At 38.9% G+C, this 13,755-nt stretch overlaps 2 protein-coding genes across 4 annotated transcripts; both read right to left on the reverse strand.

The window, feature by feature from the left end:
* Positions 1-8,325, reverse strand: LOC111791432 (kinesin-like protein KIN-12B). Of its 2 annotated transcripts, XM_023672769.1 has the most exons (17): positions 7,935-8,325; positions 7,329-7,466; positions 7,152-7,235; positions 6,935-7,060; positions 6,791-6,850; positions 6,652-6,705; positions 6,422-6,514; positions 5,229-5,324; positions 4,887-5,032; positions 4,251-4,400; positions 4,036-4,165; positions 3,123-3,968; positions 2,673-3,026; positions 2,497-2,595; positions 2,248-2,400; positions 1,383-2,180; positions 1-529 (listed from the first exon to the last, which is right to left on the reverse strand). In XM_023672769.1, exons 1-17 carry the CDS (start codon positions 8,238-8,240, stop codon positions 221-223), a joined length of 3,942 nt encoding a protein of 1,313 aa, XP_023528537.1. In that variant the 5' UTR covers positions 8,241-8,325; the 3' UTR covers positions 1-220. The 2 variants fall into 2 exon arrangements, with proteins under 2 accessions (XP_023528537.1, XP_023528536.1); XM_023672768.1 differs by having other exon boundaries at positions 2,673-3,968.
* Positions 8,326-9,022: 697 nt separating this feature from the next.
* On the reverse strand, positions 9,023-12,466 carry LOC111791433 (peptidyl-prolyl cis-trans isomerase FKBP62-like). Of its 2 annotated transcripts, none has more exons than XM_023672770.1 (12): positions 12,043-12,466; positions 11,854-11,940; positions 11,363-11,623; positions 11,207-11,281; positions 11,043-11,123; positions 10,762-10,956; positions 10,577-10,663; positions 10,320-10,495; positions 9,959-10,231; positions 9,747-9,874; positions 9,522-9,642; positions 9,023-9,447 (listed from the first exon to the last, which is right to left on the reverse strand). In XM_023672770.1, exons 1-12 carry the CDS (start codon positions 12,230-12,232, stop codon positions 9,385-9,387), a joined length of 1,737 nt encoding a protein of 578 aa, XP_023528538.1. In that variant the 5' UTR covers positions 12,233-12,466; the 3' UTR covers positions 9,023-9,384. The 2 variants fall into 2 exon arrangements, with proteins under 2 accessions (XP_023528538.1, XP_023528539.1); XM_023672771.1 differs by having other exon boundaries at positions 9,023-9,425; positions 12,043-12,465.
* Between the last annotated feature and the right edge of the window lie 1,289 nt (positions 12,467-13,755).

Raw genomic sequence — 13,755 nt, forward strand, 5'->3', positions numbered from 1 at the left:
TGAAAGAATTCTACAACCATTTCATTCTTATGAAACTTCCAGAATTTGTATTTGAATACAAACAATAAAGGGGAACTAGCATGCATGTAGTTCTCCTCATAATCAGTAGTAATATAGCTACTGCGAACACCAACTGAGTGAGTGTTAGGTTGGACAACTATACATAATGGAGAATTTACGGGTGACATGTAAATGGTTCCACTACCATAATATTTGCATCCTATATGTTGCATCTATCATATCCAGAGAACCAGGAGGGTTCTGAGAGTTTAGGTAGTAGCTCACCATCTTCGCCATTGTAGAATGGCTCAAATTCCTCTCTCCAGCGCTGATCATGGGATTCGTCCATGTCATATTTAGCTTTGCTAGTTTCATCTTCGTAAGCAGGTCCTATTATAGCTTCCTTTGGTAAACGAGAATCTGCCATGAGAGCATTGAGTGTGGCTATCTCCTTTTCATGTTTTTTCTTCAATTTATCAATCTGTTTGTAGGCCTTCTCGGCTTCTTGCTCGGCTTCAATTGTTCGTCTCTGCGGATATTATCAAAAGCAGTTAGACCAACACTTAACAAAATTTAGTTGATGCCTACTTATTATAAGGAACTATAAAATCAGGCATACATCCCCATTTGCGTTTAATGCAGGCTCTCTAAATGATGCAGAAAAAATGGAGAAGATATACCAGAAACATATCTTTTCTACAATCAACTATAAAAGAGATGTTCAACATTTGTTTCTAAAGTTCCAGTTGCATGAGAAAAGCAGGATTACAATGTGTGGCCATCCATAAATTAATGGTACTCACAACAATCTACTAGAATAATGCAATATCAGCTAAACAGGATACATACATATATTTATGTGTGTGTGTGTGTGTCTTGCAAACAAATAAACTTCTGATTCGAGACTATCAAGAGATTTTGGATCAAGTGATGCGTAGGTCAAAAGATTAATGGTATAAGTACTCGCAGCAATCTACTAAAATATTTAAGGAAAAGGTTTCTTTTTTCTGCTAGCAACCTATAAGTATCAAATGTGAACTTGATGATATATGTCTTATAACCAGTTGAACGATGCTTAAGAAACCTTTTCCTTAAAAGTTTCATTTTTGCACCAACAACTTCAAAAAGAGGCCTGGAACACTTAAGAATATATACAAAAATCATTATGTAAGTTTTTGTTCAACGCTAAGTTGAGCGACCTTAGTGTTACTAAAAAGAAAATAGTATCAACTTTTCCACTAAATTTTTCTTTTATAACATCAATTGACTTGAGAACGAGGCCTGGCACACCTGAGTTTACATAATATGGAATTAAAGAATGCAAACTGATAAGTGATAACAATCATGAGATGCAAAACAATCTATATCACTTTTTAACTGACCTGAGCAGCAGCAACTCCCTCTTCTGCTTCTTTGAGTCGCACAAGCAATTCACCTGCAGCCTGCACAGCTTCAGCAGTGTCTCTCAATTGAGCTTGAAGTCCCTTGTTCTCATCTCGTAGATAGCGCTTCTCTCGCTCTCTTTCAACTTTAAGTGCTGAAATTTCAGCAGCAAGAGCATTTATGAACTTGGACTCTGATCCCTTCACTCCTGCTCTAGCAGCTGCCTTTTTTACATCCCCAATTCCATCCTGTATCTTTCTGTGTCTTAAAAGCAGTTGCATGTGCTTTTCTTCCAAGTCTGCATACTGTTCTAGCAACCGTGCATGCCCTGCCATAGCCATTCGCATAGCTTCCTCCAGCTCTTCAGCACATTTCTTCTCAGCTTCAAACTCTCGTTTTCTTTTTTCTGCTAGCAACCTGCTCGCTTCAAGTTCACTTCTGAGTTCTTCCGAAAGAGAGATCCATCTGCTCTCTGCCTCAGTCCAACGAGCTCTCTCCTGTTCAAGTTTCTCCTCGACACTCTCTTCCGTTGATTCCGGAATTGCACCAAGAAGTGGAGCACTGCTTGGCTCAGAATAAGTCAATTGTAAAAGAGAGTTTTGCTTTCGTGAAGACGCGGAGGGTGAATCAATGTAATATTGCAGCTGACTTCTTAAATCCTGAATCTCCTCCATTAGCACTTCTCTCTCGCCCAAATCATAGAAATTCCTATAACTTTGCAATTCATCTTGAACTTTTTTCAACTCCATTCGTGTCTGTAGGACTTCAGGATGATTCTCATATTTATCCTTCAAAACCTGTACATACTAAAGTTAGAGATGAAGTAATCTCAGGGGAAATATCTCTAGATAGAAAAACTCGGACCTTATGCTCATGTGTGAGGGACAAAAGCTCCTCCTCCATGAACTCCTCAGTTGGTAAAACACCATCCATGAGGCTCTCAAGGCGAAGAATTTTGTCCTCTCTGGCTTGCCCAAGCACAGCATTGCATTCTCTCTCATGCTTGTACTGTTGTAACTGTGAAAAGTGGCCAAGCAAAGTCAAGCTAAATCAAAGAGACTGGTAAGCAGGTACAGGGGGATTTAAATACAGGCAAATCCTGAAGGAGCATACCAAACGGTTGAGTTGACTAATATCAAATGCTTGCTTGTTGCAGTACTCTTCAAGTGCCATTTCTCTTCTTATAGCCCCCGCAAGAACTTTCTCAACTGCCTGCAGAAGAACAAGAAGTATTTAGCTTACATAAACACTAAACAGCAGGGAAAAAATAGAATTTCAACTTGACATACTTTAGGAACTCGCATCCTGGATTTCTCGGCAGAGTCTGTACCATCCACAGGTACTAATTGTAGCTCTGAACTGCCATTCTCCTCTCTATCCTCCTCTCTATCCTCCTCCAGCTGCTTTCTAATTTTGCAACTAGTGCACATAACAAGACTTTCACCAGTAGCCTCATCATCGCGAGATGTTTGCACGCCAACATCAATTTTGTTTATTGGCACATTAACCTTTTCTGCAGGTTTATATGAAAATCTGAATGAAGACCTTCTCAATGCTGAACTCTGACGACAACTATCAATAATTTCAAGCCCGTTGCGAATGCTTGCAGCCAATTGTTCTGTTGTTACAGCAGTATTCTTACTCTGAGTAGACAACAGAGATAATGCATTAGCGGAGCTCCTTTTTAAGGACTTTTCAAATGATTTTTGCAGATGATCTAAGCCCAGCTTAGTCTCTACCTGAAGATCTTTCTGCGAAGCAGACAACATCGTTGAAGTCCTCAAGCTTTTTCTGCTTTCGCTAATTCTAGGTGAAACGCTTGGAGTAGGGGATTTGAGAATTGGGGACACATTACAAGGAACTATGCTGAGGCCTGGAGGAGAAACACAACTAAGAATCCCATTTGATGAATTGTTGAGTGTATCTAATTTGCACTCAGTAGCCTGAAATCCACTGAGAGGTTCAGAGGATGGAAACAAGGGGACATCTTCTGAAGTTTTTAGTTCTCCATTTTTCACTCTCTCCATTGAAGAGCTCATAACACTATTGTCCGAGGGCTCACCTATGAGGATTTGGTCAGGTGAGTCTGCTGCCATTTGACTTTGTGCTTCAAGGCTATGATGGTTCCGCAAGTCGATAGAACATACTGGGGTATCATAAACAGGTTCTTCTATTGAACCAACAGTCATAACCTCATCTTGTGCGGATGTTTCCTCTTCCATATTTACATCAATTTCATCAGAAATTTCTTTTTGACATTCACTTCCAGATGCACACGGCTCAAACTTAGTTAACTCATTTCCTTTTAAGGCAATTGAGGAAACTGATTTAACAGTTTCAGCTTCCTTTCCTTCACTAGCCTGTGAGGCTGCATTTTGTTTGTCTAGTTGATCACAGAGCTTCTCAACAGCTTCCTCGTCAATTTCCATGTCTTCATCACCATCATCATCCACATGAGGTAAGCTGATAGGATGATTTATACTAGACTTAAGTAGATTTAAACTTCTGCGGATCCATGCTGCAGAGTGACCTCCATTTGTGTCAGTTGAACTACTTCCATTTGACTTTAGTCGGTGTAATTCATCCTGATGAACATCTCAGTTTAGTCATATTCACGACTTAAAATGTACAATCCTTACATGNAAAACTGACCCTGAGCTGCCGTATCACTTCACGCAAGTGATTCACATCATCTTGCATAACTTCATTAACAATTGCTTTGTTTTTTATAGCTTTGGCACGCTGGGCAAACCTCAAGGTGCTAAGACTTTCACTCTTGCAGCTGCAAAACAACCCACGTAAATTTTTTATTTCAAGAAGAAAAAAGCACCTTCAATGTAAGAGGAGCCCTGAAATATTATATTAACCTCTGTGATGGAGAAATGGCACAAACCATCGCTAATTTTGCATTTCCCCCGAGAGATTCTTGCAATAAAAAAGTGAGCCTGGAGTCTCTATACGGGATGTGCCTTTGTTTTCCAGTTTGAGAAATCTCGGCAAGAATATTAATAAGATTCCTGTACCACAATCGCTTTCTCAACAAGATAGGTAGAGAAAACCGTCCTTAGTGACATGAAAAATTGTATGCAAAAATACTTTCCTTCATCTGGCTAAAACTAGAATGCATTGCCCCCACCCAAAAAAAAAAGCTATGGCACATCTATTTTAACTGTTAATTTTTAAACATCTTTAACATTGCATCTAAATTTTTTGCATGCAGCGATTACAAGTAACAGTCATATCCATATCATATAAGTTTAGAACTCCAATATGATGAGAAAAACTATTTCGGAAAATTTAAAGATAGTGAAGTTTGAATTCAATTATTCACTGAACAAATTGTTTCCCCTTTAAAGAAGGCACACTACATCTAGAATTACGTCATCACTCAGCAAACCATCGGGGAGGCAGGGGATTCCCCATTCTCATGAAACTAAAATATTGTCAGATCTGTAAGCTCACTGAAGATGAAAACAATAAAAAGCAGCTGTATCATTAGTTACCCGAGCTGTGAGAGTGATCTGTTGATATTTCCTGCTTCCTTCAGGCGTTCCCCCGCTGCACCTGTTAGCTTCTGCCTCTCAGAACCAGCTAAATCAACAAGATTTATTCGACTTGTTTTAAAGCTGCTTAAACCATCTGCCATCCTCTGCACCAGAAAATAATTGTGAGCCTAAATTTTACAAGTACCAGTCCATGAATGTAGAAAACATGACACACACACATTTCCATCCTGCACAAACTGGACTACCAATTATCCAGTCTACAAATTAAATGCCTAAATTTTTTTATTTAAATCCAATGATACCATATTAAAGGATACGAGCAACTTCTTTTAGCATTACCTTGGATCGGGATTCAACAACACACGTAAAAACAGTATGTGACCGCGAACTCTCAGAATTAACACTTGTTGCACCAGTCCTCCTGTTTGATAAACCCTGCATAATTATTCTGATATTATAGAGATGATGTTTAAAACTGTATCCAAGTCATTCTAAAAAGGTTGACCATGAAAAGGAAGAACAGTGGTGACCATGTTCTAGGGCAAAATTTTTACAATATCATGATAACAAGTCTTTTTTAAAGTTACGTCTTCATGCTATATGAAGTAGATGACGGTCTCTAAAAGTATAGGTCACAAGATCTCCACAACAATTCACCAAAGAATTAAACCAAAAACTGAAATGCCATTTATTGGATTGTATGACACTCCAAAGGTTAGGTTTCTCTCTCTCCAAAATCAAGAATGCAAAAGTTCACCAAAGAATTAAACCAAAAAAATGAAATGCCAGTTATTGTATTGTACACTCCAAAGGTTAGTTTTATCTCTCTCCAAAATCAAGAACGCAAAGTCAAACTTTTTTACCTTTATTAAGGTTTCCATTTTTCATGCTTAAGTAAGTAATAGGAACTAGTGTCAATTAAAAAGGTCCAAAACCTGATGATTAATTCTGAATTTATGATTTTTACTGCATATTGAATCAAATCCCACCAACCTAGAAAATTACGGTATTCAAAATACGAAGGGTAGAATACAAATTATATCCGGATATCTTGGACAATTACAACCACCTGACTCCTAATACTTAAAAAGTGAAATACAGTTCTCGTACGGTAGATCTCTGCATTTGGTAATCTCTTTAACATGCTCTCTCTACTTAAGCTGTTAATATACATCCAATATTAGTTACCATGTGGATGTCACGTAGAAAGAGGAAAAAATCAAACCAATTCCAAATCCAAGGTACAGGAGGCCAAGTTATAATGATCCACAGCAACAAGAATAATTAGCAATTCATCTGAATAATTGCTAATACAATTTGTGTAAAGCCTATAAATACAGTCACGTAAAGAGCTCATGGATGGAACAATTCTAATAACAATAGTTCAATTAAAACAATACAGAAAAGGTTATCTTTAGCCATGACAAAAAATAATATAATAATATCCTTAACATTTCTATTTCAACTATCCCAGACACACACACACACACATTACATAGGTGCACAGACTAGCAGGAAAAGGAAGTAAAAACCTTCATTAATATCCGAATAACGTCAGCCATTGTAGATACACACTCCTCTGTTAGATTTTCCACATAAACACCAGATTTTACATCTTCTCTAATCTGTGAGATGAATTCAACAGAAGACCGAATAAGTTTCTCATAATACAGGAAATAGAACAACATTTTGTTTTTTATTGTTTTATTGTTTTATTTATTATTTAGAGAGAGAGAGAGAGGCATTAGGCATTATCAATAACCTGGAGGTTTCTCTGATTTGGATCCAATAGATCAGTGATTTGCTCATTGTAAATCTGCAACAAAGCTTTTCCAGTGAATTGAAATGAATTCGTACATAAAACATGTAGATCATACTGTGGAAGACAATTGTTGTCCAACCTCGAGAAAAGAACAGTAGCACTGATACTTGAGTAACTTGTCAGCATGCTTCACTTGTTCCTACAATTTCCACCAAAGACTAAATAATGTGAGGTTCTGCACAATTACCTTCAAGAGTCTAAGAACTAAAAATTTTAAACCCACCTCGTTTATACGAGCAAAGAGTCGTTCAAAAACACGGGGAGTTAAGCCTTTTTGTTCGGTTAATAAATTGTCATCTGACAAAGCATTGGCTGGACCCCACATGGTATATGTCTTTCCACTTCCCGTCTGGTTCAATTAGTACATAGGCATTTAGGATGTAAAATAAACATCATAAAATGCAGGAAACAGAAAGGTGGACGAACAGATGCAGACATACTTGTCCATACGCAAATACAGAACTGTTGAAACCTGCCATGCAGTTTTCAACAAGAGGCTCTCCAACAAGTTGAAAGATATCAAGCTGCAAACAGAATAAACAAAATTTAATCTTTCACCCCATATTGTCTAATGTCAATCAAACGAGCTGCAAGCAAGAGTTCACAATAGATCATGCCTGTGTTGCCTCTGTGTCAGCAACAGCATCAAAAGTAAACGTTTGTCCGTTAATTGACAAAGAATCCTCAGAAGCTTTCTGTACTACATTATCCCCTTCATCTCTGTCCTTGCACGGCGGCCTCATGCGCACTACCACCTGAAAATCGCAGACATAACTTATGCAGGGAAGAAAGTTCCAATGCCAATCTCAAAGTTGAGCTTGGGAGCTAGAGCAACAAATCCTCCTACATTCAGAGTACACTCTCTCTCCTTATACAGGCACTCAAACCCCCTCATCTACAAACATAATGTAGAATCTTTTCTCAGGACAAACCTACTAATAAACCATAGCACTAAGAACCACAGTTCAACATTCAGGTTTTAAGTAACACAACGCATGTCTGACATCCAAAGATGAGCGAACTGAACAAGAAACGGAGTCGTTCCCTTCTAATAGCTTACTAAAGCTGCAAAGAATAGCAGCATATCTACTTAACTAAATTGGGCAGAAATGCAGTAGATCCACTAACATAACTTTACCGCATCTGAAACTTCTGTCACTTCTCCACCCAAATTTGGACAAAAATGAAACCAAAAACACACAGAATCGCAACACGTAGTGTACCTTCACACCAGAATCAGACAATCCGGGGATTGAATTCTCGGGGACGGTCTCCATACTGAGCTTCCGCTTGAGTGGGTTGGAAGACGGAGGTCTGGGTGGGAGAGGGCTCTTCAACTTGGCCGGCGAGGGTTTGGGATCCAGAACCATGGAGTTAGGATCTGAAGGCGGAGCATTCTCCTTAGAGGATTTAGGCTTCCGAGGGGGTCTACCCTTGATTCCACCGCTAGGGCTTGGGGAAGAAGAAGGCGGGTCGACGGCATGGGTATCTCGCAAGATAGCGTTTCTTGGCTGCATAAAGTGCTTCATTGGAAAGAAACGGGAAAATGGAAGAGGAAAAACGGATTTCACAGAGAGAAAGAAAGAAGAGTGAAGATTTTGAGGAAGACGAAGACAAGAGAGCGAGAGAGAAGGAAGAAGAGAGAGAATTAGCCGTTAAAGAATAGAGAGAGAAAGAGAGAGGGAAGAAATTTGAAATGACAAAGAACATATATTATAGCTACAGTGAGAGAGAGAGAGAGAGAAGAAACCCTTTTTGAATTTTGCGGGTTTGGATCTGGAGCTTTTCGTGGGTCCGGGTCGACCCGACACATCGGAGTTTCAACTACCTTATTTTCTCCATTTAGTTTTTTATCATTTTTTTTCACTAATTATTCCATTTTTTTTTCGCTAATTATTCCATTTTCAATATCATAAATATCATATAATTACAAAGTCTATAATCCCTAACATGCAGCTATATCTGTAGGATTTTTAAATGTCGGACAAAAAGACTCCAAATATGGAAGTTTTCGANAAAAAAAACCACACATATCTTGTTAAAAAGCTAAAAGAAAAAGAAAAAATCGAGACTAATTCAAAAATTTCGAAGAAATGAACTAAAAAACAGCTCTATAATATACTTTATCCTAAGAAACACGAACATAGTTAAATTTGGTGAACAACACTGATCAAGAATTTTGATTTTTGGATCATCCAATAAGAAATGAACGATCTGAAGACCTATTGATTCTAACTATTAATTAGAGAGTTGATCATTCGAACCGACAACAAGNAAAAAAAAAAAAAAAAAAACGAAGAACATCTTAGATGGATGAATTTGAAAGCCTTGTCCATTCTTATAGTCAAATCAAATGTTTTTGTGCCTGAACTAGAAACTCATTTACTTCAAAAGTTGCAACAAGTGGGATATCAAATCCTGAGACTCAGCATCATGGTCAAAAGCAAGCAGACTAAAGTATACTGATCATGAAAGGATTATTTATGAACTCCCCGTCTCTGAGAGGAGAATGAACAAACATCCTTCAACACACTAACATATTACACACCAGAACTGTAAACAACACAGCTACTACAACGCTGTATTCTCCATAGACGACGCAACATTCATCATGCATAGTGATATGAAGTTTTGAGTAAGCTGAGTATCAACCATGGCCACTAAGCTTTGCTATCAATGGTCATTGGCACTGCCTCCTGCTTCACTGCTGAACTCTGCAAAGCCATGCACAACACCCTTCGTCAAAAAACCAAAAGAATTCATCACAAAACAGGAGAGGAACAGAGACATGAGCTGTTCAGTCTACTTACGGCAGCCTTCCCCGACTCCAACTTGCTCATTTTTGCAAAGATGTTGCCGTAAAATTGTGCATCTCTCTTGTTGTATTCCCTTACTTTCTCTTTCAACTGTCGAAGTTCGATCTTCACTTGTCTGTATAAACATTATAATGACACCCACATCAGCGCTTGCATCGATCTTCACTTACAATGTATAAAAGCTACTTATAAACAGCAATATCATCATGGATTAGCTACCTGTTTTCAGGGTCAATCTCAAGGGCTTTCTTGAGATCCTGCTCAGCAAGATCAAGATCAACGAGCTGAATATATGCTTGAGCCCTTCTGTATAGAGCTTTCACATTTCTACTGTCAAGTTCCAACACCTGTAGATCGAGAAATTAAGGTATTAAACCAGTAGATCCTATTATCATGTCAAATCTTTAAGATATAACTGTCACTATGCGCACCTTTGAACAGAGCTTCTCTGCTTGTCTGTAGTCCTTGACTTTCAATTGGCAAGCAGCATTGTTTAGATTGCACAAAATCTTTAGTGCCTTGCACTGTTGCTTCTCCTCATCGTTGAAGGAGGTATCATATTCAATGTAACGCACAGCCTTTTCATATCTGCTTGATGCTCTGGCATATTTACCAGCTTTGAACAATACGTTCCCTTCTTCCTTCTTTCTCCCTGCTGCTTCTATTTTCTCTTCCGCTGTTTTCAGATCCCAAGATTCTTTTTCCTAGAACAACAAAAGGTTAGTATAAGATAGATTGATGGGAGCATTTTCTCGTGAGAAACTTGGCTACAAATGGATCTTCTAGACATACTTTGACAAATGAGACAAGCTCAACTTCGTAATGAACAGTTGAGTTTGCAGGAACCACAGCAAGATCTTGAGATGAATCGGAAGACCCAAAAGCATATTGTGGATGGATAGTCACCATGGCAATTTCTCCCTTCTTCATTTTTTTCACAGCCAAATCGAGTCCTTCAATGACTTGTTCTGTTCATATTCCAGGTTACAGCTTAGTTAGTAGAACAATAATGATCCAAATAATCCCATGTTCCTACCAAGATCAAATACCTTCATCAGTTTTGAACTCAAAAGGCTTCTCGTCATCGCCCTTCTTAGCAAAGATCGTCCCATCAGCTAGTTTACCGATGAGTTTCACTGGCAAGAACAGAAGCTCAATATAGTTAGCTACTTAGACTACAATTGATATCATTTCCATTTGACAAACAACTGAGGCATTAGTAAAATAATATCACCTTGGACCTCTGCTCCATCATTTGGTTGTTCATATCCTTCTCCCTCCTTTAAAGTCTTCTTCAGGACTTTCTTATCCTTGGTAATGTCTATAACAGTTTTCCAAGAAACCAATTCAAGGGTTATCTGAAGTGTGGCATTAGGAGGCACCACGCCTTCTTCTCCCACCGCAGGTCTACCGGACTCCCCAAACCCATCTGTTCAATGATGAAAGAGTAGGAAAGAATCAGCACAGCCCCAAGGAACAAGACCCAGAAAGAATTCCGGATGTAAATTTACTCACATTGAGGCCTCACAGTTAACAACGCTTTCTCTCCCTTCTTCATCGTTTTCACAGCTGTTGCCAAAGCAGGGCAGAAGTAGCCTGCAAGAACAAGCAGAGCAAACAAATTCAGATACCTTTCAAATTCAGGACAACAGGATTTTAGGGCAATGAATAATACCCACCATTTTCAACGATGAATTCAACCCCATCAGACTTCGAGATTAGCGTACCATCTTCACGGCGAGCCTCGTAATGAACTGGAAAGGTCACAGGATTAGTTCAACAATACTTGAAAGTTCAGAAAAAAGAAAAAAAGTGGACCGAAATGGATAACACACCCAGGACTTCGTCTAGATCCTTCGGTTTATCCCACCCATCTCCTTTGACGAGGATCTTTTTGAGGATTCCTCCATCTTGACAGATATCTTTGACGCTGTGCCATGAAAGCAGCTCAACATCAAATTGAAGAGTAGCATTCGGTGGAATAGTTGGAGGAGAACCGGACTCTCCATAAGCTAATCCAGGGGGTATCGTGAATACTGCATTTTCACCCTTCCTCATAGTTCTGATACCTTCATCCCATCCTTTAATCACTTGCCCTGATGAAAACAGCCAACGTGATATAAGCTAAACGACCGCTGAATCAGAAGCAAAACGGAAGAACAGCTACAAACAACAACGGATTCAAAGAGGGCAACAAAATCCCAATAAATATCCCAGTGGATCAACCTACGGACCATCTAATCAGGAATTGTAACGAAAAATTTCGTGCAGTCACAATTATCGGCAAACTTCAAAGTACAATCCGTAAACCTAAATTAGAAATTACCTTCCCCGAGCTTGAATTTGAAAGGCGTTCCTCGGTCACGGCTGGAATCGAATTTAGTCCCATCAAGAAGGGTTCCCGTATAATGCACTGCATAACAACGAACACAAACCCCGAATTGATAACATTCAACGCGAAAATTCACATAACTTCAAGCATCAGCCACAGATAGTTAGACCAATCGTAGTTTACCTTCGACTTCATCACCAGTGTCGGGAGTTTCCCATCCTTCACCTTCTTTAACAAGTTTCTTCTTCAGCCCATTCTTTCCAATCTCCTTCTCCTCGCCAACCTTCATAACCGGGCTCTCCGCTTCATCCTCAGGCATGTCCATTTCCTCGTCCACATTGCTTGCAGATGGAAACTCAAAATCGTCCTCCATGGCGGGAAAAATGAGTAGAAATCAACGAGGGTGAGAAATAGACGAAAAGGGTATGCGATTCGAGCAGGAAAACTAACAATGAGAAATGCCAATAGCGATCGATTCTTGAGTACGCACTTCTAGGCACTGAATTTTATAGTGGGGGATAGCGATGAGAGTCTAGAGAGTTCTACGATCTGGCGAGTTCACGATGCTTCCAGAACCAAAATTTTCTCGTCGTTTCGTTTCCATGAGACGGACTTCAAAAATGCTACGTGTCACAACGCAGAAGGAACTATAAGCATGACCGCAGCACCCTAGTTTTCCAATGCATCCTTTCCTTTAAACCATAGGTTAAGAATGGTTGAGATTCCGAAGCAATGACGTCGGTTTGGAAGCCGTTGAAAGCAGGAAGTTATGGTTGTTGTGATACTCGATGATAACCGCCAACAATGCTGGATTTTGCAAACCTAGAGGTCCTCCTAGAATTCTTGCAAAACGTTCACAAAGAAAGCTAACTTAACGGATGATTCCAATCATGAGCTGGTTAGAAGATGAATGACTCTTAGATCGAACTTGGAATCTATGATGATCACTCTTAGATACCAAGACGACTCACTCCAAAATTAGTTTGATCATGACTAATCCAATGAATCGATTTTTTAACATCAAACCCAAAACAAGGTTTGGAAAAAACGTACCACCGGTTTTAACACAAGGTTTTGTATTCCACCATCATTGCAAAATTGAATATTACATGCCTTTAAATATGTCTATGTTAAATACAAATAGAAAAAAGAAGGCATTCATAAATTGTTTTAATTGTTAGTTCAACTACGAAAGGCAAGTCTTCTAATCACTTTCCAATGTCTGCCACTTCATTATTTTCTTGATTTGATACTTGAATCTTTTTTTTGTTAGTTCGGGTACTTGCAAGTGATCAGTTGTTGGATTCATATCACTCGATTGGACTTATCACGATGGATGATCGGCGGCGGTAAAGGCTTTATTGATTGAGTTAGGGTTTGGTTTTGGCTCTGATACCAACCCGAGGAAATTTTGATATTTAAGAATAACAAGATGGGTTCTGGCCAGAAATAGAATTGGGATGAAAGGTGCTGTAAAGATAGGTGGGACTTTAGATCCCACTTGGACTTTCGATCCTACCCATGTTTATAGCACTTTCGATTCCAATTCTATTTCTCATTCTTAAAACTATACTCGGGTTTGAAATATGGTTTTATTTTTTGAACTGTTTTGTGTTTAATATGTCTCTAAATTTTAAATTTTATATCTCACTTCATTTGAAAGAGGAACCAAACATTTTTTATAAAAGTATGAAAACTCTTTTCTAATAGATGTGGTTTGAAATTGTGAGGTTGACGACGATCCATAACAGGCCAAAACGGACAATATCTGTTAGTGATGGGTTTGGGGTGTTACAGTTGGTGTCAAAGCTAGGCACCGAGCGGTGTGCTAATGAAGACGTTTGCCCCGAAGGGGGTAGATTGTGAGATCTCACATCGATTGTAGAGGAAAATGAA

Source organism: Cucurbita pepo, chromosome LG03 (assembly GCF_002806865.2).
Source record: "Cucurbita pepo subsp. pepo cultivar mu-cu-16 chromosome LG03, ASM280686v2, whole genome shotgun sequence".
Taxonomy (NCBI): domain Eukaryota; kingdom Viridiplantae; phylum Streptophyta; class Magnoliopsida; order Cucurbitales; family Cucurbitaceae; genus Cucurbita; species Cucurbita pepo.